Source organism: Colias eurytheme, chromosome 16 (assembly GCF_061535395.1).
Source record: "Colias eurytheme isolate Ceu_HAF_F1 chromosome 16, ilColEury1 Martin Lab GWU primary, whole genome shotgun sequence".
Taxonomy (NCBI): Eukaryota; Metazoa; Arthropoda; class Insecta; order Lepidoptera; family Pieridae; genus Colias; species Colias eurytheme.
In genome coordinates, this window is record NC_142995.1 from 3,664,536 (window position 1) to 3,692,124 (window position 27,589).

General features: G+C 33.3%; 2 protein-coding genes and 1 pseudogene across 2 annotated transcripts; 1 reads left to right on the plus strand and 2 right to left on the minus strand.

Moving 5' to 3' along the window:
• Positions 1-5,374: 5,374 nt before the first annotated feature.
• LOC149901688 (uncharacterized) lies at positions 5,375-16,851 on the plus strand. The gene is made up of 4 exons (XM_090111213.1): positions 5,375-5,943; positions 6,143-6,397; positions 6,912-6,914; positions 15,585-16,851. The coding sequence occupies exons 1-4, from the start codon at positions 5,749-5,751 to the stop codon at positions 16,587-16,589; spliced, it is 1,458 nt and encodes a 485-aa protein (XP_089967339.1). The 5' UTR covers positions 5,375-5,748; the 3' UTR covers positions 16,590-16,851.
• Positions 7,988-13,623, minus strand: LOC149901689 (uncharacterized). Its single transcript, XM_090110954.1, has 7 exons — positions 12,963-13,623; positions 12,386-12,592; positions 12,189-12,284; positions 11,545-11,628; positions 11,251-11,349; positions 9,888-10,994; positions 7,988-9,181 (listed from the first exon to the last, which is right to left on the minus strand). The coding sequence occupies exons 1-7, from the start codon at positions 13,012-13,014 to the stop codon at positions 8,022-8,024; spliced, it is 2,805 nt and encodes a 934-aa protein (XP_089967080.1). The 5' UTR covers positions 13,015-13,623; the 3' UTR covers positions 7,988-8,021.
• A 27-nt stretch (positions 16,852-16,878) lies between the features above and the next one.
• On the minus strand, positions 16,879-23,685 carry LOC149901690 (uncharacterized; annotated as a pseudogene).
• Between the last annotated feature and the right edge of the window lie 3,904 nt (positions 23,686-27,589).

Sequence of the window (27,589 nt, forward strand, 5' to 3'; positions counted from 1 at the left end):
TGTTATGCGATTTCTTTTGTTGGGGACAAAGGCAGTTTGTCCCAAACAAGCGGCTACAGTCCATTGTTTTGCTAGTTTTCTTTTTTTTCTCGCTGTTAGGTGACTTCAAAGTTTAATAAACGTTGACAGTGATCTGTTTTAATCCGACTTTAAGTGAAAATATGGTGCGTTGTAGTGTGATTGGTTGTAAAAATCGGCCGGAACGAAGATTACCAAATATTACCTTTCACACGTAAGTAAACTTATTTGAAGTATATTGTTTTATAGAACTGGATATAGTTGATACATTTTCATTAACTCTAATGTGAAATTATCTACAAATATATAATATTTTCATCGAAATAGACGTAAACATTTTTTTGTGTTATCCGACTAAATTACGAAGTGTTCTTGTTGTTCAGGACGCCATTTGTTTTTACGTAGTTTCAAATTTATGGTATAATCATGTGATTAACATTAGGGATACCAGTACAGGGTAAAATTTTCCCCAAAATCGTGAAATGTTTTTTTAATATTAAATGTTAATGTTTGTGTAAAGTTTGTTACACGGTTCGGTTTTCCGGTTCAGTTTTCCTCATTTTGCATTGGTTTAAGTATTTTTTTTTTCAATGTCGGTTTTTTTGTATATTCCAGGTTACGATGCACATCATAACGCTGAAGACTGCGAAGCTGGCCCTTTCACACGAGCTGCAGCTGCCACTGAAGGCAGCGAGGACGCTGCCCCGTCAGGAGAGGCCGTGTTGGAGTAAAATCCGGAAGGCCACCCCCCGCGCCTTCCTCACCGCGGTGCGGCGCGCCTTTATAAGAACGAACGAGCGGCGGAGTCGTCCATTTTTGTCTGCTCGCGCGCACATTATCGCGGAACCTCTGCCCATTTATTTCTACCGTCATTTTGCTGTTCATTTTCAAATAAATGTATTTCGTTTAATTTGATTTTAATTTGAACTATTTCCAGTACTTTCTTATTAAAGTAGGTCGTTTTTATTAGACTACATTTACGGCTGTATCTTCTAATTGCGTTGACATAGAAATTTGATTTTATTACTGCTTAAAGGTATAATAGACCTAAGTTTTTGATGTGAATATCAATTGAATACATTACAATATTTACGTTCATGAGTAAAGGGGTTATAAGTTAAAAATATTTGATTTAAATAATGTAATAAAAAATTCATGTTTTTCGTAATTATTCCCGTATCTGTTTTATAAGACATTATTCTGTCTTCTGATTCAAATTCAATTTGAATTTGAATTAGAAGAAATAGCAATTAAAACCGCATATTCTGAAACTAGCAACTACTTGCAAGGGAATCACAATTCACAACCTACAAGTTACTCCCCACGTCCTATAGCACAGACAAAGAAAAAATTGCTACAAGCAACATTTAAAGATACAACATAATAAAACAATTAGGTTTGATCGAAGCCCTCGGTGCGCGAGTCCGACTCGCACTTGACCTTTTTTGTCCTAATTTTACTGTATTTTCTATTATTATTTACCATTGATTGAAATGATATCTAAAATTTAGCCTTGTTTTTTTATAAAAAATATATGAACTGGGATATTTCGATATATTTTGTGGTTAATTCCGAGAAGTGTAAAAGCAAAAGTTGTAATAAATATTTTAAATACCTACAACTTTACCATTAAACTTTATTCCGCAGTTATAGTTTTTTTTAATCCCGATCTCAGATCGATCGTAAATAACTTTTCCTCTAATTTTTGTTACCTATATTCTCTTCCGTTTGAAATTGATTTCATTGTTCTACAATATTACATTTATGTTTCAAAAGTTAATAAAAATCATGTTGAACAATATTACTTTGTTAATTTCAAAAGTTAATATTATATTGCCCGGCTTTATATTTTATACCCGTGCGAAGCCGGAGCGGGCCGCTATGTTTTTATATACAACGTTCACAGTTTTTCTGTAGTGTATTTACTATTTAGTATCAGCATTGCACCCGTGCGAAGCCGGGGCGGGTCGCTAGTTAAGTTAATAAATAACAAAATCTTTTCAAATCTGTCATTTTCTTCATAAACCTATATTACAATAAAATACCCAAACATTTATAGATATTTTGCCAGTTTTTCGGATAAAAAGTTTTTGTAATAGTTGGCAACATTGACGTAAGCATTCGCCATCTCGTTCGGGTATACGCCGATGTCGTCTCTATAGTTCATTCTCACTCTACGACTTAAACTATTAAATTCAAATAATATTAAAATCAAAAACAATTTCTCGATGACACAATAAAAAAGTCATCGGGATATGTGAAATTCCATCATCATAAGTCCTCGTAAAAGATAAGTAATAACTTTATTACTTATATATTATACTTTTATTTTTTTAATAATTACAGTTAACTAATGTTTTTAGTGGGTTATTTCATATTTGTTACGCTTTTAGGTAGTTATGTGAATTTGATGATATGTTAGTTATTTTTTAAATGTGTCTGGCTAGATGTAAGAACCATGAAAACTGTCTGGCTCTTAAGGTAACATCTTTTAATAGGTCCCCAACTAACATATATAAAATTTAGCTTTGAAACTATAATGAAAGTTAGGTACAATTTTATACACCCTTACCTGTTTCCGGCCAAAGTAACCACAACCCAGACTTGATAATCGCTAGTCGTTCTTATCTATATCTCTGAGACATATACAGAGAAACTTTCAAGTTTATTAAAGAAAGGAATGTCTGGCTGTCGTGGGCTCTTGATCTACTATACAATTTAAAGATTAAAATGTAAAACAACTAAAGAAAGAGGACAGAAAATACTGTACTTAAACTATTAAATTAAATAATATTAAAATCAAAAACAAATTCAATATTCTTAAAACTAAAACAAACACTTAAAATAAATTAGAACATATAAATCCTATAAAATTTAAAGATTAAAAAGTAAAACAACTAAAGACAGAGGACAAAAACAAATTCAATATTCTTAAAACTAAAACAAACTCTTAAAATAAATTAAGTACATATGTAATTATAAATCCTATAAAATTTAAAGATATTAATCTAAAATAAACGCTTAAAATCATTTAACACAGTAAATATTTTACATCAGCTCTATAAAAAAAATAAAATGGTCACAAATCCAGTCGCAGTCGCTCCATTTCTCTTTTATGGAGTAGTTTCTCACCCTCTCACATTCATGGAGGAGCTTTTCCCTTTCCCTTTCTCGCTCATGGAAGAGCTTCTCTTGCGTCTCCTCCAGTGCAAGGAGTCTCTGTTCAACTGCCACAAATTCTGAAATATACAGCTGGGTTAACAAACAATTGAGAGTCTGAAATATACAGCTAGGTTAACAAACAATTGAGAGTCTGAAATATACAGCTAGGTTAACAAACAATTGAGAGTCTGAAATATACAGCTAGGTTAACAAGGTGCAAGTTCAAACTTACTTTCTTCCACTTATCTTGTGATTTATGTACCCCACCACCAATTGAATTTAGTAAGACTGTCAGCCTTGCCCATATTTCGTCGGCTTTTACTCGACCCTGAAGTCTCCACTGAGGTCACCATACCTATAGGTAACACACACCAACGAAGCACTTGGTATTGATATGATTTCATTGTTTATTATAAGAATATTGAAGTAAGTTTGGAAACAAAACTGTATTTTTGGTTAAAATGTACTTTAAGGGCCGTTGAGGGAGGGGGGTAAAGGGGGGGAGGAGGTGAGGAGGGGGGGAGAGGAACCCCCTCTGTGAAGGGGGAGGTGCGGAACCCCCCCCCCCCTTTTCGAGAAAAATGCAAAACAATTTTTGAGGTTATGTTACGAAATGTAATAGGAAAAAGGGGGTAATGGAGAGGAGATTTGGCAGGGAGGGTTGGAAAAAGGAGGGGGGATAAGAATACAACATAAAATACAGTAATTTTTGACATTTTTTTTAATAGTTTCGGGAGAAAATGTAAACTTTTTTAAGGAGGGGGAAACGAGTGGGCTTCGCCAGAAGACTCACTTCGTCGCCCCCTCGCTTTACAAAAACACTCTAGTTGTGTGACAGACAAGACCACGTGGGATCGGGGTGCTCCGATTCGGATCTGCTACTCGAAGTGACCTAACTCGACTCAAGTCGGGGTGCTCTGATTCGGATATGCTACTCAATGTAACCTAAATCGACTCAAGTTGGGGTGCTCTGATTCAGATCTGCTACTCAAAGTGACCTAATTTGACTCAAGTCAGGGTGCTCCGATTCAGATCTGCTACTCAAAGCGGGCTGACCCAATTGGTGTGCTCGATCTCAAATCGACTTTCGATTTTTTCTTTTATGGTAAAAAAAAATATTTAGAATTAACTGAATGTACTCACAATATTATCGAATTCCCTGAACTAAAAAAATTCCTGATTTTACTGATAAGAGATCCCAGAGATTGTTTATTATGGTACCATTCTTGGGCTACATAAAAATGGATTTATATTTACATTGCAAATACAAATTTGAAAAAAATCGATTTTTCAGAAATCGATTTTTATATTGTGTCAGACACTGCCTTAGCTCCGGCGCTACGGGAAGTGCAGCCCTTCCGCCCTTGCGTGACAAAGCTCGGGAGCCGTGCGGAGCGGAGCGGCTGAGGCTGGTCGCTGAAGGCGACCAACAAGCCGAAGCTGCGAAGCGGAGTACGGCGCACGGCGGGCGAGGGTTTACTGCAAAATGGCGGATGTTTATGTTCATTTCGTGAGTTTATTCTTGTATTTAACATCGTTATTTGCTTAAATATAAATAAAATAAATAAATAAATCATTTATTGCATAAAAACATGGTACATACCAATGACCTATTATACTAGTAGACGCGGCATACGCCAACATCATTGCACTAAAAAACAGCGTAATTAATACATACCTACTTACTAACGCATTATCACCAATACAGTTGTTCTCTCTTTCACTCTCACGCACGAGACATAATACATGTCTCACTCATGTACTTCGTAATAACAACTGCCGATTAAAATATGAAAAGAACGTCCAGCCACGACGCTGAATGGTGCGTGACTAAGTGAAACTCGGGCACTTACCTGAGTTTTTTCTTGCCAAAATAGAGAGCGGGTAACGTATCTATAGCTTTTTTATATATCATAGGTACATACAAAGATATTAAGATCAGAATTAAGGAACATTCATGTTTTTACTATAACTACATAGCATACAATAATTATTATTAATTGACAAAATGAATGAAAATGATTAGATATTTATAGTAAAAATACGAGTCAGGAGTATTGTCACTTAAAATTAGGTTTATACATAAATCATTAGTCATACAGTTAATCAATTAATGTCAATATCATTATTTTATATTATTTATACATTTTTCATATTATACAGAAATTCATTTAGGTTGTAAAAACAATTGACAACATTTCATTTTTTATAAGGCCATGAAAGAAAAAAACCGTTTCTTTATTTTGCTATTGCGATTACAGAAAAAAATTTATTTAATTTTTTTATCGCATATTTTAGGAGAAATTAAATAAAAACGAAAAATGTTATGATGACGTCATACATACGGAGGAATAAAAACGCGCCCTAGCCTAATTTTCTATGTTAAAAAAAAAACTATCAATTTGACGTTTACATGGCAATGGCATGTCCTGTCACCTGTGTCATATTTCTAATGTCAATAGTTGTAGTGTTTACTGTTTACTGTTTGTGATTATTCAAATTTCAAGCTAACGAAGTATTGTTATTAGAACGTGTTATTTTGTTTTTGTTTTGGATTTTAATCTCACGATGAATCTAAATGAAAAATATACACCTTTTAAAGAGGCCAAATATTGTTTTGTTCCTTCCTGCAAGAACAATTCTATTAAACATAAAGAAAAAATGTTTTTTGTGGTGCCCAGTGCGTCTAAGCAAGACTGGTGTAAAGCAGTGGGTGTTGATTGCCCTAAGCGTAGCCTTTACATATGTGAAGATCATCTCAATGTAACATTATTCAGATTTTAGAATAGCAGAATTGTTTTTTTGAATAAATTTGTTTACATAGATTTTGATTCTCAAATCAATATTTGTGTTCTCATTAAACTAATTAAAACTATTATAGTATACTTGAATATTTTTCTGGCAATATATTTACAAACTTAGATTTCTTTCAATCCATTATTTACATCAATATTTGTTGCAGTTAAAAGAAGATATAACTAACTACATGTATTGGTCAACTATGAGAGGACGACCCAAACTCAAAGCTTCTTTACCGCAGTCCCTCCTACCTAATATATCTCCATTAAGGGAACCTCAGCCTAGCACATCATCAGCAGCAATTCCAATGGAGATAGATAGTGTCACAGAAAATAAGATGATTTTATTTTGTAATAAAGGTGTGCAAGTGAAACCAAAAATGGCAGATCGCACCACTAACTGTTCTTTGAGTAAAATTGTCCGTATTTAAGCAAAAAGGAACCACCCAGCAAAAACGCACTTCTGAGATATTAAAGGATTTACAAAAACATTTGCAGCTCTGTTAGATGAAGTAAAATTAAAATTTATTTTATTTAAATTCATTGATAAATTACTTATTTAAGTATGTGTATATAAATTTGCTCTGAATACTCTTAAACTTTCTAGATAATTAAGAAAATGTGCATGTGGTTCCTTTTAACATTTATCAATTGATAGGTTTTGTCTTATACAAAAAGGAACCACAACCCAGGGATTTAATGATATAAATGAAACTATGTATTTATAATATCGTAATAAAGCTTTAATTAAATAAATATATAAAATAATACTTATATAGGACGTTTATTCGACGTTATCATCAAATTGCATTTCGAAATCCACCGTGTCTAGTCCATCTATGTGGTCTTCTATTGCATCATCACTAATGAGACCGTTATAAAAACTCTGTGCATCTTGTGGAATGAGATGTAATATGGCCTGAATATCGCTAGAAGGTGAAGAAAGCTTCTCCAGAGGCACCGACGTATAAGGTTCTTCGTTATAGCTTCTGTAATAAAAAGAAAAAAAGCTTTAAATCAAAACAAAGCCACGTGGCTTTTATACGTAAGTATATGGCGACAGCAAAATATTATTAGTTCTTATAAAGCCGTGTCTATGACTATGTTGTATGTACATGCGCCATGTACAAAAAACTGGCTAAGTGCGAGTCGGACTCACGCAACGAAGAGTTCTGTACCATTATCTATAAAAACGTCAAAAAAATCACGGTTTATTGTATGGGAGCTTCTTAAATATTTATTTTATTCTGTTTTTTGGTATTTGTTGTTACAGCGGCATCAGAAATACATCATATGAAAAATTCAACTGTCTAACTAGACGGAGGGACAGACAGACGGACAGCGGAGTCTTAGTAATAGGGTCTCGTTTTACCCTTTGGGTACGGAACCCTAAAAATCATATGCAACAGTGGCAACCCTAGCAAAAAATTAAATAAACTTGTTAAAATTTTGAATTTCGCAGGCTAGGGCCTTGTTCCGGTCAAAACAGTGGCCGCGCGAGTTTTAAAATCAAACAAATAATTATATGCACTGAATGATGTGGCTGAATGTACTGTACCTACTGAATCTGAATCTAAACGTATTTTACCAAAATAGTAGGTAGGTACCTAGATCATCGACAGTTATTTTTAAAACAGGGTTTAGTAGTTTCATCTCACAATGACAGATGAATCGTAACAAAGACTACTATGTATATACGGACATAGACAGGCAAGTCAGCCATTTTTTTTAAACTTCAATACACTGCCATCTCGTTTCCAGCTGCCGAAACTTTTGAAATCTATATAGCTTTACGCACTAGGTACGTACCTATCTATTCTATACATTTCTGTTTGGTAGGTACTTGGTATACATGGTGGAAAATCTCGATTCTGACGCCAAATTAAAACTTAATGGCTTTTTTGCACAAAATTAAATATAAATACGTATGCAACAAAAAAACAGAAAAAAATTGGCGCCACAACCGAGAAGTTCCACCAAAGAAATGAGAAGTAATAAAGAAACCAGTATTTTTAAATAATTTATTGCAAATAAACAACAAAATTATACATTTAATGTCATATCATTTTGCCTTTTCCTCTTTCTTCCTTTATTTTTCAAGTAGTGCCTGTTTGCTTTAACTTTCATAGGGTCATTATTATCCCAAAAGGTAACTTTGCCAGTGAGAATATTGTTGATTTCTTTGCACCAAGCATGAATGAAGAACATTGTACTTTTATTTATAATGTACTCACACAATGCCTCCTTGTGTCTTGTGCAAGTTAAAAAGGTGTTAGTAGAAATGTTCACACTGACTATCAGCTTTATATAATTTAGTAAATTTTTTTTATTTGAATTTTCTTTGAGAATTTCAATACAAATATGTTCTACTTGGGCAAAAAAATCAAACAATGTTCTTGTAGGATAGCACAACCAGTTTTTACCCTCATATTCTTTCATTTTTATAAATTTGTGGAAAGTTTGTAATTCCTTTTCTTCCATATTATTCGTGCAAGTGTCGCAGTTTTTATATATATTTTTTTTTGCAAGTCGTGCTATCCATCCACTACAATATCCTATTGCTGCGCTTCTCTCAACATGTTCGGGAGTTTTGCTCATTATTAATTTATCTGTATCTATGTACTCTATACATAAATGATCATTATTAATTTCATCTTCACATTCAGCTATCATTTTGTCTACGGGTTTCATTAAAAAATGTTTTAATGATTGTAAACATACACTGTCGTCTTTTTCACAGTTTGAACCAACTGAATGTGAAGATGAAATATTATTAATTAATAATGTTTTGTAAGCTGCTTCAAATGCAGACGAAGTAGGCATAATATTACTGCAACCGTGAGCTCGAATTGCCCCAAAAAAATTCTCCAAAGCATCCTGATTAAAGTTGCGCAGCAATAGTGAGTTTGTACCTTTGGAGCTTAAATATTTAGCTACTGCTTTAAACCCCTCTATAGTTTTGACCCAGCTAGATAATGAAGGCACTACTCCTTGATTATATCCATTTATAAATTGCATTGATTTAAGAATTGGCAAACTTTCGTTCCACAATTTGTGGTGAGGTGAGGTTGGAGTTACGGCAGACCTATAGATTTTTCCTTCCCTCACTTGGCTGTAACTTCCATTGACACTATCAAAAAGGTCGTCGAAAAACATCAATAAATCTGCTGTGTCCAAGCAATCTTTGTCAGTTGCCCCCGATTCTGTAATGAAACAAAAATATTTATATAATAATAATTTTGACCTACTTTACGTAAGCATTGGAGGTCGCTGTTTTGGAATGGAATCAATAATCATCTTAAAAAGCTTATAAGAAAGGTTCTGAGAGAACTAAAATCCGATTTTTATGTGATGAACTCAACTGATAGATGTATTTTGTAGGTAAACTCTTTATATTCACAGACATAATTATACAATATCAGTTTAGACATATATAAAAGTCAAACATAATTATCTCTAAGAGATTTATTTTTTATTTAACTTTATTAGGAAGATCAACAGGTGTACAAGTACCTACTATAAATAATGATATAGATAGTAAGTATGCATGTTTATTAGGGGTAACAAATTTTTCTATGGAATAAAGAAATCAGTTTATTACAAACCAGTTCAGTAGGTTAAATGATTACACTCTTTTCGTACGAAACCCACAGGAAGAATTGTGATGGACCGTTATAAGTTTTACTGTGTGTCCGATTCAAAATAGATCCACCCTATGACTTCCAATATTTGTCGTAACAGCTGTGTTCTACTTAACACCCATAGCTAGACCCTAAAAGGTATGATCACCTTCGGGACCGTGCCCAGCAGTGGATTATTGGCTAATGATAATGATTCTAAGCCACAACCACATAGCAATCAGAAGATAGCATTAGATTAATGTTTAATATGTATTAAAATGATAAATACCTGCCATGAATCCAATGGCTACTCCAACAGACTTGCTGAATACTTGGGTGCAGTGTTTTACCCTCATCTTCGGGATTTTGTCTGGCAACACGTGTTGGGCTGTTAATTTTGGCACCAGCCTGACGCCTTTATACCCAGGGGCTCTATTGTACAAGGCCACAATGTGGTCCCATTTTGCGATGCATTCCTTGCCCTTCATTTTGAATTTTAAATTTTTAGAGATTAAATTATTTCTGACCCCTTTTAACAGATGTGGTGGATCAAAAATATGATATATTTTTATATCGCCCACTTCGAAAAATTCTTCTTTGAATTCTTGTCCATTTCGTATGTATTTTTGCTTTGTTTCATTTTTTAATTTGTTGATCGCTGCAATGTTGGAGGCACCTTGATCGCAAACAGTTGCGCAAATTTTTAGGCCCGTTTCGTGAACTTTTTCGACCACTGTTTTTATTTGTTTTTTTAAATCAACCGCCTTTGTGCTTCCACTGCAATAATAAAAAGCCAGGGGTTGCTTATATTTTTTTACGACTCCTCTGATCATAAACACCAAAACATGATCACAATACTCAGTTGTGCATGTTTCACCATCATCTACAAACCCAGTCATCTTGCAATTTTTTTTGTCATATGACACACCTGGTCCGATTGCCATCTCGTCAAATAATAAGGCACAATATTTATGCGATTCGGGCATCTTATTAACTTTCTTTTTTAAATGTTCAAAAATAATGTCATTAACTCCAGTTGTCAAAGAAATTTTGGACAGCAAATTTTGTAGGGTTCTCCTGCTAGGTAGCACACACAATTTGCTCAGTAATCGATATGATTTTGGTGAAGGTTTGTACAAAGACAATGCTAATATTTTTTCATCTAATGTGAATCTTCTTCCACGTTTTTTCTTCCCACTTTGTGTGACTTGCATTTGGCAAAATATCTTTGCAGTCGATGACATTTTCTTTGAAATGATGCCAAAAGCTGCTGTTTTTGTAATTTTTTTGGCCAGGATATATTTATTTTTGAAAGCAGCCTTTGTCTTCTCAGACTTTTTCAATTGCTTGAGAAGCTTTTTATATTCTTGGTGTTGCGCCAAAGATACACCCATATCTGTAAAGTACATTATACATAATACTTTTATTTTATTTTTTATTTATTTATAAAGAGAATAAACATTTTTCATATTTGAACGTTTAACTTATACAATAAATGCTTTAGTTGTTTTTTAAATATGACTTATAGCCAAAAATATGACATAAACAGTCTAACAACTATTTTCTGTTACATCATTTTCGGACAGTTAGCGTCAAAATTGAATGATTCCCTTCCAATCACCCTATGTAATTCTTTATTATTTAAGTCATACCTTTTAAGCGTATTTTCTTTTGCAGCTTACTGCATTTGGAATTAATTACTTTAAATTGTTTTGGTTCTCCTTGTGTCTCCTCGTTAATCTGTCCTGGTCCTGAAAAATAAATTTTAATTTATTATTTTATGCCACCAACAACATGTAGGGTTCATCAAAATAATAGGGAGTCCCATGAAGTATAAAGAAAGTCCCAAATTGTTTAAACGTTTTATCGCGGCGTCATGCAGGGGGGGCTGGCAAAGTGTTGTCATAAAGCTTTGATAACTATGTTGAGTAGAGAAAGGTACTTACCTGATATTAGATTATCTGCCTGAATCTTTTGAGAATCTGATGTAGCAGGTTGGATATGTTCCGTAGGTTTGTCTTCTTGTAGACCTGAAAATATATATTATATCTCTTATTTTAAGTTAATATCTAAGTAGCATATTGCCGGGCTATTAAAATTGCTAATATTATAACTAGCAGAACCCTGTGGAGCCTTTTTATTCAAAGTTTTAGGGTACTATAAATTTATTACTATATTTTATTTTATTTATTTGGGATAACAAACAGTGAAGTATTTATTGATAGTTACATTGTGTAAAAAAAAATACATTAGGTTAATGCTTAATTAACTACATTATCCAAAGATTACTAAAATTAAAATGTTGAAGTTATAGGAATTTGTCAGTGTTTATGTTGTTACTAAAGTTGTATTCGACAATGTCTCAAGGACTGAACTTCGAAATCTGTTTGTAGTTAGCGGAAATATATTGGTATTCATAAATTTACTATTGTTGGATTCTAGCATTTTGCGCAAATTCCAACAAGTTTCAACAAACTTGTCGGCGCCGATCAGCGCTTATCCGCCGATAAGCGCTGATCGCGCTGAGCTTTCAAGCTTTCGTTCTGAATACGCCCTATGATTAGTATATTCAGCAGAGAAAGATACTAACCTGACATTAGACTATCTGCCTGAAACTTTTGAGAACCTGATGTGGCAGGTTGGATATGCTCCATTGGTTTGTCTTCAACAAGGTGTTCTCCTAGACCTGAAAATATAAATTTATTTTAGGTTTAGGCAATATTGACATAATATCTATATAATATTAAGTTGCTTAGTGATATTTATTGTATATTTTTAAATTATTACCTGGTATGTGCAGAACAGGAATTGCCAATTTGCATAGTCTGTTCTTTGGATATAAATGGACATTTTCAAAATGTTTACGACAAACACGTCTATTGTTATAGACAGAAATAGGGTCAGATGATTTTATTTCTCCACCGATGTTGGAAATCCAAGCTTTGAACTTGTCTGCATTTGTTTCCGGATGCGGAAATCGATGTAGAGGCATACCTGAAAATGAAATAATGAAATTGTTTCAAATAAATAAATGCAAATTATTATTACATGCAGTATCTATTAGTAAAATGACATATTTAAATACCCCAAAAATAACCCACTGACCTGACCAAAGAAAAGTGAGGCAACGGAATGGCTATTTATATGCCCAACTGAAAGCATGGGTCATCAGGTTCTCTTGTCCTAGCCAGCTCGAAGCAACATCACAAATAAACATATTGTTTGTCCGTACGGAATTCTAACCCACAACCTCTAGTTTAAGAGTCCTAGGCTCTAACCGCTACACCACTTAGGTAGTCTAACCTGGTATTTTAAAAACTCAATTTGGTCTGTATTTATCTAGCTATAATAGGTAGATACTTACCATCTTCTATAGTCACTGGACATCCAGGTACACAGCAAGATTTCTGTGACATGATTGCAGTTCACTGTTCACAATTATGGGTCCAAACTGGCCTATGCTCACAGGAATTTCACAGTTGTAGTTTACTGTTCACAATTATGGGTCCAAACTGGCCTATGCTCACAGTAACTTCACAAGTTCTTGTTCTTCTGAAACGACGACGGAGGACGGTTGTCAACTCAACGCGGACGTACGAAGCAGTGTTTTACGCGGCACAGCAACACGGAGGAACGAATGTTCAACTCAACGCGGAGAGACACACGGAAAACCACCAGAACTTATTGCAAAAAAGAAAATGCGCAAGAGCAAAACACGATGTTGTGCAAACAAGACACATTCGCCATTTGCAATTTATCTAGTAGTGTTGCGATTATACAAAATAACATTTTCCCCTTTCTAATAATTGACACCTGTAAAAAACAATTAGGAAATGATAAAATTCTCCAAAAAGTTTTATTTCATGTCTGTTAAATTGCATTTAGTGATAGATTGTTTCTCATTTGTCGTAAATTTTTTTTATTTACTAGTGACCTCGTAGTAAACTCCCCAAATAATGGCTAAATATTTTAGTGTAGCAAAACTCAATTTTTAGTACAAAAAACTGAGGTACAGATGGCGCTGTTCAGATTTTAAAATGGATTTTTTAATTTATTCTAAGTTGCCATAGCATGAATCGTAACAAAATGACTCTTAATTCGACTCGCCTTCGTGAACAACAACATTGTCGTTAAAATACGTAAATCCACAGAGGATTCCTCTTGCGCTTACTTAATGAAATATCTTCTTAAAATCACACCACAATCGGGAATGAATCAAAAGTGGATAAAGCGTACCTGCATCTCAGATTCAATAAGTACTTAAATGCATTAAATAAAACTACTTACCCGTTGTATCTTCATTATTATCTTCAGTGTTCGTCTCCAATGCTTTTCTTACCAATTGCTTGCTTATTTATGTATTACTAAACATTTTCACATTTAATTTTAAAGGTAATTAACAAAAACAATAGAACTTACTTTGCGGAGGAAAATAACACCGTCACCTTAGACCGTCACGTATTCGAACTACTTCGCTGAATATGTCACCCTTAGATTAAGGATTGGTCTCCGCGCGCGCGCTACGACTAGATACCGCCCCACCTAAAAACAATAGCTCTGTGAGTGCGGCAACTCATTTCTGTAGTGTGTGTTAGGCAATTTGTAAAGACGCTAGTGTGTGTGAAGAATTGGGCTGCCAGCTACATAAATTTTATCTCATAAATGGGAAATCTGCCATCTTGGAAAGAAGTTTGAAAAATATTATTTTTCATCCTGACCTGGCCGGGAATCGAATCCATGAACGATTTGAGTTGCATGACTCAAATCCACTTGCGACGCTACTATACTATAGTCACAAAGGTGTTTAAAAGTAAAAAAGCGGAAATAAAAAAATAACATATTATATGAGTCAGTTAAGTAAACATGGTTAAACAGAAATAAATTATTGTTATTATACTTTTTTTACATGTGTTAGTAATAGTATTGAAAAAAGAAAGTTCAAATTATTGCTAAAAGATTTCCTCAACCACGTGTACTTTTTTTGGATATGCAGTACGGCAACACTGAATGGCGTCGTATTTTCGTAGAAAAAAATTTCGAAGTAAAGGAGAAATTTCGAATAATACGATACTTAGTGATGGTACGTGATCCCAGTGTCTTTCTTATTTTTTGTTGTATTATTTTTAAATAGTTTTACGACACAAAGAGGCATTTTACTTCAGATTTTGTTCAAAATCTTTATAAACTATCAGTTCGCCCTCTCCACACAATGCTTGTTACACGACTGGTGCACGACTGGCTTGGGTACGCCGAATTCGGCGTACTATTAGTTGCCGCATTTTTCAAGTACGCCGGCGGTATCTAGTCGTAGCGCGCGCGCGGAGACCAATCCTTAATCTAAGATGTCACCTATATTGACAGATGTTCGACGTTTTTCTTTAAAAATTGGAGTTTTGCACTTTGAGCTATTTAAGCTTAGATCATAAGTATTTAAGTAATGAAATACGTTGTTTAAAGATGAGAAGCATTGTAACAAGTCAAAGCATTTGGTTCCATATAGCGATGATGGCTTTCAGGATGTTTTACAATATTTATTTATGCATAATAGAACCGAATGCTTGTGGTTTTATTTTGCAATAAAAAATTACAATTAAATTATGTATTTATTTTACGCATAACCATACCACAGAAACCTGGTTCCATTTTGTGTATTAAAAATAATTGTTATTAATAGAAATATGTGTAATGTATAATGGTACCAAGTAGGTGTGGATCTGTTTTGTATAAAATGACATGATAGTAATTTCGTTTATTTGTTTGAACAAAGCAGTCCCGTGGTGCTGTGGTTCGGTTTTGCTTAATATGGTATTATTCGTTGTTGCTGGTGGTTCCTTTCTGCTTTTAGTATACCTTGTTTCCAACGTAAAAATCATGTGGTTCTTGTTTGTATAAGAATTTAGACCACTTTTGGATGAGTATTCTTCAATAAAAGCAAAAAACGAAATTTGTCGAGTGGTTCCATTTTGCATAAATACGGACAATTAAGACAGCTCCATTATCTTTTTGTCAAGATGATGATGACTTTAATAGTGAACAAATTGATATTGATGATGCCATACCATCAACACAGGGTAGCACTACTACTACAACTTCTGTAGATGTTTCTGACATTACAAACGAAAACATACAAAAATCCTTCATGCTAGAAATAATTGAAAAAAGGCCATTAGATTACATAAGATTACCACAAAATTATTATTGGTTAATAAACTTTTTTGTGTCTCATTTAAAATTAAAATCTATACATATTATAATAACATTATACAAAATTAAAAATAATTTATCATTCAGGCAAATATCAGACATGTTTTGTATATCTCTAAGCACTTTATGGCGTATATTTTATAAAGCTCTTTATGTACTATCTAATTTTTTTAAACAATTGATTTTTTGTCCCCCTATTTTGACTGTAAAACGAAACTTACCATCTTCTTTTAAAACAAATAAAGAATACTCAAATATATATTGCATAATAGATTGTTTTGAAATAGAAATAGAAAAACCATCCAAACCCATAGAGCAATCACTGACCTGGTCTCAGTATAAAAATGCTAACACACTAAAATATTTATTGGCTTCAACACCTGATGGTTTCATTGTTTTTGTATCAGCTGGCCATGGTGGTAGGATATCTGATACAAACATAGTGGAAGTATCTAGATTTTTAGATGTGTTACCACCTAACTGCTCAATATTAGCAGATCGGGGATTCAAACATATTGATACTTTATTGACTAAAAAAGGCATAAACCTTCTTCGTCCACCAAGTGTTGCAAAAAATGTAAAATTAACAAAAAAAGAAGCCATTCAAAGTAAAGTTATTGCCAGTCTACGCATTCATATAGAGAGGGTTATTAGGAGAATAAGATTATTTAAATTGTTAAAACCACATTCTGTTATTAATAATAAGTTAATTCAATACATCGATGAAGTGGTAACAATAGCATGTGGTTTGATTAATTTACAAAGTTCCATAGTGAAAAATTGTTAAAATAAGTTAATTCAACAGATAGATGAAGTGGTGACCATAGTACATATGTGGTTTGATTAATTTATAAAGTTCTATAATATAAATAATGAATATTCTGTAAAAATAATTTTAAACAGTGTCATTTCTGTATGTAAGGACATTTAGGTTAAATTTACTAAGAAATTATTAAGTTCAAACTTAAACTTATGTATATGTATGTAGTTTTGTAAAATACTTATTTTATTTAATCTTAATATGCCTATGATTTTCATAATTTCCTATAAATAAAAGACTGTTTTTTATAAAGTTCTATTTATTTAACACTTTCCAACATTTTTGGGAAAATATATGTTTCCCAGAAATTTTCAGCACCCCTTAACAAATGTTGCATATAATCATCATCATAAAGGATCCAGTATTTGTGGATGATTTTGTTTTGTTCAAAATGTGGATCAGCTACACAAAATAATCCTTTTTTCTTTTTAGCAGCAAACATCTGAAGCATAATTTGTGCTTTAAATTTTTCTTTTATTTCATTTTCGTTTATGTACCTTTTCATTGCTTTTTGACTCATTGGACTTTTTACTTCAATGACAAAGTCCTTGCAAATGCCATCTGGGGATACTCCAATTATAGGGGATAGTAAAATTAAGCCTTGTTTTTCGATGTGGATATTTAGTTGTATTTCAAGCTCCTGAATAACTAGATTTTCTAATGTTTTGCCTCTTTTAATAGCTTGAGTCTCTGGCACTTTATATCCCCCTAAAATACTGTTGACTAATGCACCATCTGTAGTTTTGCATTTCACTGCCTCATAAATTTTGGAGCCAGTCACTCTACCCTGACGCATTGCATGCCACAATTTAGAGTCAGCCTGTTTTTTAGTTTTTTCAGCTATTTGGTTTTTGAGGTTGTCTGTAATGATGTTTGCATACCATGATTTAAATGCCATGTAACTGTGATCATATTGGACATCTTGAATAAACTGGAGCATTAAATTAAAAACGGTTAAATCAATCAGTGCAGGCTGCTGTTCTTGGCAATATTTTAAAACACTCATTAGTAAATGTGGATAATGTTACATTCACATTTATATCTTCAGGAACTTTCCTTTTTCTTCCCAAATTTTTAGCCAAAACAAACTGCTTATCTGTAACAGCTGCGGCAAGTCTGGGTTTAGTCCAATAGCAAACAGTTGATGTAACCGATGGCTCATCTGATCGTTTAACAAGCCAAATTACAAAACAAATGGCGTGTTTGCACCCTCCTGCTGCTGCTGCGCAGTCGTTACATTCAACTTTTATGATTTTTTCTGCAGTCTCATCTATTGTAGCAGACACGACGTATAGTTTCCCTTTAACTTTGTGTTCTGGTGTTACACGGCATTTAATTATACACAAATTTCCTTCCCGCTTAACTTCGACGTATCCTACTGCTGTTTCGACCAAAGAATATACTACTCACCTTCGGTGAGAAGAATGACAACTTCATACAAAAAAAAAGAAACGAAGACGATTGATCCGCCATCTAGTTGGTACCCCCTTAAACTATTTACTGGCGGGCTTTTCAAACTTTAAATAGTCACATGACTTGAAGATTGATAAAAATTTTATTCTATGATCCATCAGGTATGAAAAAATATGTACTTACACACAAATTATATGTATTTAAAGTACATATTTTTTCAAAGCTGATGGAATATCAAGTTCAAGGAAAGGTTTTGCTAAAAAAAACAGCAAAGTGTTCTAGGAAATGTTTAATAATTATTATAATTAGTTTAAAAATTAACATTAACATTAACTAGAATAAGTACCGTTTATATTCCAATAACATTATCAACAGTATATCACATCAGTGATTCTTATTACTACAGGATAAAATAATTGAATGAAATGAACCAATTTTTTATATTTTTAGGATTTTCTTCTAAAATATTCACAAAAATCTTCAAAAATTCCAAGCAGTTTTGTCGCTGACAAAAAATCGTTCGTGGCCGGCCTCCTTAAAGCTCAAGACATACTGCTATCGAATCCGTGTCGGAGGCGAAGTGGGATAGTTTGTATCCTGAGATTGTATGAACCCTGCCACATTGGCTGAAATGCGTGCCGTTACCGAATCTCAATCTCACTATCCCGCTTCGCATCCACCACGGATTCGATGGCAGTGTATCTGGAGCTTAGTAGTGGAAAAGTTATACAACATGATAAAGGGGTTTGGGTAAAGTTGGCGTCGTGATGAACTTTCGCGGCCCGTGATAAAATTTGGATATTTTAAATGAGCAATATATTGTGAGCAAAAGTTATTATGAACATAAATCTCGTAACGTATTAGGAACAGAGAAGAGAGAATTTAGATTATTTATTATAAGATTTTTCTGAGTTTCTTAGGTTTCTCCGTTATTTACGAATTCTAATCCAAACGATGTTTATAAAAGCTTAAATACACGCAAGATATTGCTCTTTTTAAAATATCCAAGTTTCATCACTTGCCGCGAAAGATCATAACGACGCCACTGGCCCATACAAAAATACCCAAACCCCTTTATTTATAATTTTACACATGTTTAAGAATTTTAATTTTTTTCTTCAACGCTGCTGCTGATGCCTCTACAATGAACTGTCTATTTTTAAGACTACAAAATCTTTTCATGCAAATATAAAAAATGCTTTCTATTATAATTTTAATTAATGTATTTCTATGGTTCATACATTTGATAAAATCAAACTTTATGGTTTTTAATAAAATTTTTGTACACTGGCTTTTTATATTTTCTAAATGTGAGTTTTTCTCTAAAAAGGATTTTATATATTTTGAGCACAACTCTATGGTCTTAATTAATATATTGGAACCATATTTTAATCTATCTTTAGTATCATACTCCTTCATTTCTATAAAAAGGTGTTCTAGGCCTTTTTCTTTTGTGTATAATGATTCTTTGCAATCATTGCACTTAGTATCTATTTTTTTTAGAATGAATCCCGCAACGTAAGCACAAGCTTGTGTATCATTTGTCACTATCATTTCTTCTTCACCATCCAATTCTTTTATATTAAATTCTATTGTAAAAGGAACAGGGCCTTCGTCTTCATTTTCTTTTTCTGTTGTTACAGATCTTGTAAATAGAGTTTTAAAATTATTAATGATTGCTTCGTTATGGTCTGTCTCACAGTTAGTTCCCTTGGCTCCTGTAGTTGCTAAGCGACTCAAGACAGCTGTCTTCAAAGCTGCTATAAATTGCCCCGTTGTTGGGTTGGTATTTGCTCCACAATTTCCCCTTATAATACCAAATAAGTTTTCTAACGGGTCTTGTTGCAACTTTCTTGTGCACAAACTGCTTATTTGGTATTTTTGTTTGATATTTTGCCATATCTGTTCTACACCATTTATTGTCCAAATCCAACCATATAGCGATGGTGGCTTGCTGCGGCATCCTACAAATTCCATGTTTTGGAAAAATGATTTCATTTTTTTAAATAATTGAATATGTGGCGTTCGGTCATTCATGTTTGTGCAACACTTTTTTCCATTTTTTAAATCCTGACTGTCACTATTTAAACAGTCAAATAAATTGTCCATATCAACAATTAAATCAGCGGTTATGATTGCTTCTTGTGGTAGTTCACCTATAAAAAAAAATTTAAATATGAGAGGTCAGTAGGTACACCATATTGAACAAACCCTAACCATTTAAAATCAACTGACTTTTAAAACCGGTACTTGACAAGTTAAAATTAAAAAAAGGGAACATGCATGGAGTACTGAAAGGGGAATTTCATTTTGTGTCAATGTCATTTCATTTGTTATTTTCGTGTCCAGCTATTGGTAGAAATCAAAATATATTTTGATTTCCACCAATTCGCATTTCTGACTTCCACCTCGCGCATTATCACCGCATTTTTTTAGAGAAGTAATAACACCTCTTCTCTCTCTGTACTCCATGGGAACATGTGACATATTTGTAGTTTTATTACCTTTAGCAATTTTGCAGTACATGCCAGCTGCCACAGAGTGACTTAAAACCTGAGCTGCGAGACTAACTCTCATTTTTTGTTTTGAGTTAGGAGCTAAGTGTTCAGTCCGAAGTTTTGGGGCAAAAACAAAATGGTCATTTTGTGAATCAAGGTCATAGAGCTCTTTTATGTGGGTCCATTTCGCAATACCTGGAATTAGAAAAAAGAGCCTTATAAGTATGTATGCATATATGTACCAAAATAATTATATTTTAATCATTACATGCAGTCAGAAATATATATAATTTTTTCAAAATCAAAGCGAGCTAAGTCACGGTACAAGCATAGCTAGTTACTGCATAAAATGTATATAAATCACACAAACATACTTCACACATCACACATCCATACTAATAATATAATGCGAAAGTAACTCTATCCATCTGTCTGTTACTCAATCACGCCTTAACTACTGAACCAATTTGCATGAAATTTGGTATAGAGATATTTTAATACCCGAGAAAGGACATAGGCTACTTTTTACCCCTGGAAACAGGATAGGTTTTATCCCGGAAATCCCACGGGAACAGGAACTATGCAGGTTTTTCTTTGACTGCGCGGGCGAAGCTGCGGGTGGAAAGCTAGTACATAATATAATATACTAGGGGTCCACCCCCGCTTCGCCCGTGGTACATATTTTGCAATAAAAAGTAGCCTATGTTCTTTCTCAGGGTCTAAAGATTGTTTGTGCCAAATTTCATCAAAATCGGCCCAGTAGTTTATGAGCCTATTCATTACAATCAAACAAACAAACAAAGTTTTCCTTTTTATAATGTTAGTGTAGACAAACACTGATTATAAAATTAGCTTCTGCCCGTGGCATATTGATATTGATTACTTATGACATCCAAACTTTAGCATTTATTATATTGCATTGCGTTATTTACATGTGGGTAAAAGCCTGCTCCATCTGGCTCCATCTTTCTTTTCCATGTAAACCACAGACTGCGGCAGTACCTAAATTATATTATTAGAAGAATTATGATTAGTGATTCTTACCTTCACCAACTTTTCCATCAGAACTGATATTGGTTTTAGATTTGATGTTGTATTTCATAAATAAATTTCTGAAGCATTTCAACAGATGAGGGGCATCAAAAAGTGTGACAACATTATGGTTGTAGATTTCAATTTGAGGATTTTCTGGAGTAGCTCCTAGTGTCCCCAGAGCTTTTCTATTTACTCCATCCATATCACATACTGTTGCTGAAACATTTATATTGACTTCGAAGCAGTGGTAGAGAACCTTAAAATATAAAATAATAATTAGCTCTGAAAACAGTGAAAATTTAAGAATATAAAAATAAAAGTTGCATTTAATTTATTTACCTCTTTGATCAAGACCGAAAGTCTGTCTGCACTAACAGATGACCCAGATAAATAAAAAGCAACTGGTTGTTTAATTTGTTTACGGATACCACTCAACATGAAAACAAGAGCATAACATGCTACTTGAGATGATCTACCCTGTAATCCGTGATCCTGGTAGCCATCAATTAAATCATTTTTGTTATTGTATAATAAATGCTTCCTTATTGATATTTCATCAAATGACAAAATAAATTCATTGTCTTTTTGTTTCAGATTTTTTGAAACTTTTTTCAACATTTCAAATATTTTTTTATTTATTCCCACCTTTAAATCAAAAAGCTGCAGCAATTTTTTTAGAGATGATGGTGAGGGCAGTATTATTAATCTCCGTAGAAGATTATAACATGTTGGTGATCTTTTATATATTCTCAGGGCAGTAATTTTTTGCTCCTTTGTCCAACGTCGCCCTTTCTCTTTTCTCCGAAAATTTTTTATTTCTCCTTGTAAAATCAGTGCCAATGATGGAGTAATATATTTTGATAGAAGCTGTACATATTTATCTGTGTCTAAAGCTCTTAGGACCTCGTCATTCTTTAATTTGGTAATTGTATTTCTTAATTTGCATATTTTTTGCATAAATTTCCGACATTTTGTCATATAATATCTTTGTTTTGAGATTGTCTCATTAGGGTCAAATTCTTGGGGTAAATGTGATGAACCAGGCTTTGTGTCAACTTCTTCTTTAGAAAAGGAAGGACCAGGTGTTGGATCAACCCTTCTTTGTGAAGCAATATTTATAACAATATTTGTTTGTTCACAAAGAACGGACCTTGATGTACCAGGTGAAGCATCATCCTTATTGCTTAGAACAACATTTCCAGAGTCAGACAACCTGCTTACGGGATTCAGAACAACTCTCTGTAAATAAATAAATAAAAATTCTTATTTAAACAATTCAGGTAAATCACTAAGAAATTAAGGATGCCATAATATAAAGCTATATGTATAGTATAGCATAGTATAAAAGTATAGCTGGGCACCACAACGTATGTGTAATGTAATATTATATCACTTTCATTTGACTTTAGTCCGAATGTATCAGTATTGTGCTGTAATATGAAGCTTTACATTATAGCAGCAGCCGTCTTGTTTGTATGTTGTAGCCGTATTGTAAGTATAACCTGCGCAGATTAAGAATAGATCTGAAAATGGTGGCGGATACTTATTAGACGCCATTTACAGATCTATACTCTATCTGCACGTCTTATAACATAAAACAGAACATTTACCTTAACATCCTCTGGTACGGCTGATCTTAGCAGCTTTTTAGCATTATAATCCCTAAATGAGCATGGTTTAAAATGTTGATCACACAGCATATAGTGTTCTGTGAAGAGTTTTCTCAGGAATTCTGAGGTGCGGTTTTTATCGGGGAAACAATATTTCGCCCACAATTCACAACTGAAAAAAAAGTTAAGCAATGTAGTTCAACAGATCAAAATGTCAATATTCGTACAAGTTAACAAAATAAGTTTTAGTTTGTTTAACATACCGAAGCATGTTAGTTGTTCCCGGTCGGGGAAAACGATACAACTTAACACGCGAGTCCTTGGCAGGAGAACGTCCGCACTTCACACACTTCCTTTGATTTTCCTTCATTTTGGGAGTCTCTATCTCAAACGAAAGAATCACCACACAGATTAGGTTAGGTATGCCGCACAATGTAATATTTGCTAGTAAACGGAGGAGCGGAACTCAACTCAACGTTAATACTACAAATTATCACAAAAACAAGAACCGAAACCTTTCAAAAACACCCAACAACGCTAGAAAACACCACGCAACAAATGAAAACAAAAATCCGCCATTTGTCAAGCTTTGGGTTGCCAATTTCGTACTTCGAATTCCACTTACTATTCCACTAAGTCTAACATTTGCAAAAATAAAGTTTATTAGCAGTAGCAAATTTATTGATATGTAATAACTATGTATCTTTATTTATCTCTTATATAAATATTTGCACTTAGAACTTGTTTATATTTCTTAATGAAAATTTTATACTCGTTCTTTGCTTACTTTCTCCCCAAATCAGGAATTGGCATTTTCATTTGGTAATACAGAAGTTCTATAATTTTTTAGTGTTGCCGTATCATAATAATATATTATTTTTTTATGACCACACTTGCTCGTACTTCCTGTGCTCGTACCCCCAAAGGTATGTTGCATAGATCGTGGAACAAAGTGAACGCCCCCTGGTTTCGACGTAAGATTCTCGAGATGCAAGTAATGCTTTAGCACTACGAGTTTCCGCAGCATTGTAGCAATCGTTTTCATACATATATTCCATTATCATCAGATAACTAACTGAAGGTAGGTTTCTATTATCAGCAGACTGAAATCCTTCGGAAACTTTCATTGTGTAGTATAAAATTACAACAATCTATGTTAGCTATCAAAATTTAAGATACTCGAAAAGACTTGCAAATAACGGTGTGTAGTTAATTACAAAGCTTGGCGAATGGCGGTTTATTTTAGTGTCAACTGTCAAGAGTGATAAAATGTTAAATGTCAACTGTCGAGTTTTTTTTTTTAAATCTAAATTACGTCGCAAAGGAAAAAATCTATTCCTCCGTATGTATGACGTCATTTGGCGTTTACGACATTTTAGAATGAGATGATTTTCAAACTCAAAAAGATGAATGAAAACTTTAATATTTTGAAAAAGCAAAAAATACGTGTATAATAATTTTTGATCTAGTTTTGATTAAAATAAAAAAATAAGTAGGTTAAAATTTTGAAATGTTGTCAATTCTCTAACAAGTATTTATTTAATTTATTTTTAAATCCTGGAAGAGGAACCCCTTGCAAGTCTTTTGGGATTTTATTAAATATCTGAATACCTATATAAGGAACATTTTTTTTGTACAAAGTTAATTTAGGCCTCGGTAAAAACAAATTGTTTGGATATCTTGTTAATTTTCCAATTTCTTTATTAGTTTTAAAATATTGAGGATGTTTTTTTATGAAAATACAAATTTCTTTGATATAAATACATGCAAGAGGCAGGATTCTCAAGTTTTTAAAAAGTTCCCTACAACTCACAGTAGGCCCAACATTATAAATAGCTCTTATGCACTTTTTTTGTAATTTAAATGCTCTGTCAAACTCAACCGAATTGCCCCAAATTATAATACCATATGACAAAACTGATGATACATAGCCGTAGTAAGCCGTTATCGCTGCTTCCCTTGATAGCGTCTGTCTTAACCGCCTTATTACATAAACAAATCTATCAAGCTTCGTGCAGACCATATCAATATGCGACTTCCAGTTACAGTGTTTATCATAAATTACCCCAAGAAATTTAGCGGTTTCGACTTCTTGTATTATGTGTTCCTTGTATTTTATTGTTAGATTGTGAGTTATTCCATTATACGGGCAGAACTGAATAAAATTTGTTTTTTGTAAATTAACTTGAAGATTATTGGATTGTAACCAATGTATTGTTTTTTGAAGTATATTGTTTATTTCTGTTTCGTATGTATTAACATTCGTACACTGCACAAAAATAGTCGTATCGTCCGCATACAAAACACATGGACAGTCGAGATACATTGGCAGATCATTGATATACGTCAAAAATAAAAATGGACCTATTATACTGCCTTGAGGCACACCTCGTTCAATGTTTCTGTACTTGGAACAGTAAGTGCGTTTCAAATTTCCATCTATTTTCGTAATTTCAGTGCATTGTTGTCTATCACTCAGGTACGAATCCATTAAGTCATATGCTTTTCCTCTTATACCATAATTATAAAGTTTATAGACTTGCTATGATTTACGTTGTCAAATGCCTTAGACATATCAAGCAATAGGGCATTAATAGGTATTTTGTCATTAAGACTGTCCATTATAAGTTTCGTCATATTAAAGCAAGCTAATGTCGTGGAACTACCGTTGCGAAATCCAAATTGCATATTTGAGAGAATTTTGTTTTTTTCAAAGAAGCTGTTTAATCTTTTAATTATAGCCTTTTCAAATATTTTAGCTATGATTGGTATCAGTGTTATGGGTCTATAGTTATTTAAATCTCGGGGATTATCTTTTTTAAACATTGGTTTTACTACCGAGTATTTCAACATAGTAGGATAAATACCTGTTTCAAATGAGAGATTTATTAAGAATGAGATTGGATGGCTTATTATTTCAGCACATTTCTTTAAAATACCGGTTCTTAACCCATCGTATCCAACGGCGTTTGTATTATTTAGTGACATAATTATTTTAGATATTTCACATGAGTCTGTGGGCGTTAAGTAAATTGAATTCATTATATTATTATAGTAGGGGAGCCCAAGAGGGGATTTTGGGATTTACTCGAGCGCGTCAGATTACTATAAGGGACGGTACCTTAGCTATTCATTAGTACCTCTAGTCAATATGAGCAGTTATGGTTGGTGGGTGCGCTCAGGGCTCAGGGTGCGCTTGAAAATTTGAATAATCCATAATTCCCTAAGGTTGAGCTCGAATCGTCAGATTAGCGAAATGGGGACTTCTTATATTGTAATTAACCCCCCCATATATTAATCTGACGCGCTCGAATAATATTACTTTAATTTTTTACCCTTTCTTCATAGCGATTAAATCGCCACTTAAATCGTCAGATTAACGTATACTTTTTTTCAGTGACGTCCTGGAGCATGCAAAATATCAATATCTAACGCGCTTGAGTATTTCCAAGCCAATTTTTTTCTTTTTTAAATTAAAAAAAATCAAAAAACCCTTCCCCACCGCTAAAAGTGAAAACATTATAGGACCTTTTTTTCTCGCTATGGTCTAATCTACCAATTCTAATAGGTTCCCGTGACGCTCGAGTAAATCCACATTTAGCATCCTGGGCTCCCCTACTATTAGTTATTATTAAATGTTTCATGATTGTAGTAAATATTAGACGAGGGTGTCCATACTTTATAAAATTGTGTATATATATTTCGGTACGGTATTTTATATGAGGTAAAAGAAAAGGAGAAGTCTTTCTCCACTGGCTACTTAATTGGCGTGACAGTTAATGGTATAAAAACGTTGTTTACTACTTTTATATATAATGATATATTGTAAAATCAAAAACTCAAAGTACATAATATATATAGTACCTACCTACTGAAATAGAAGCACTAGACAACAGCACAAATTTTGTGTTTTCTGTATCTAAATGACATTTTTTATATTTTGCAAATAATCTTCTTTTCTCTTTACAGGTTTCCGTCCAATCTAGCGGAACGTAATACATGGCTAAATAGCTAAATATAGTAGAATTAAAAATATCCTGTTTTGAAAAAGCGAAGATATTATGCAACATTCATTTTAAACCCGCACTTGGACAGTGCGGTGGATGTGGCCTGTAACCTCATAAGAGGCCATGTCCCAGCAGTGGGAACGTAATATATACGTTACGGGAAATAAAATGTATGGGAGGGTTTAAAGTTACATTTTTAGATATTTCTCGTTATATTTAAAAAAAGTTATTGTTGTTATTTTACTCATTAGGTAAAGTATCATATCGATATCAGTTTAAAGTTTTTTGATACCTGCAATAGTTACGGAATAATCACCTGTGTAATCGTTAAGTGCGCACTTAACGATTACACCCTGAATATATTATATATTTTGTTTTTTATTGTATGATAGGGAAGCGCAAGG

Coding starts and splice junctions, on each gene's coding strand:
- LOC149901688 (XM_090111213.1), top strand. CDS start 5,749: ATGAATCTAAATGAAAAATATACACCTTTTAAAGAGGCCAAATATTGT. Junction 5,944..6,142: donor TATGTGAAGATCATCTCAAT/GTAACATTATTC, acceptor TATTTGTTGCAG/TTAAAAGAAGATATAACTAA.
- LOC149901689 (XM_090110954.1), bottom strand. CDS start 13,014: ATGTCACAGAAATCTTGCTGTGTACCTGGATGTCCAGTGACTATAGAA. Junction 11,350..11,544: donor GGCAGATAATCTAATATCAG/GTAAGTACCTTT, acceptor TTTATTTTTCAG/GACCAGGACAGATTAACGAG. Junction 9,182..9,887: donor AGCCATTGGATTCATGGCAG/GTATTTATCATT, acceptor GTTTCATTACAG/AATCGGGGGCAACTGACAAA.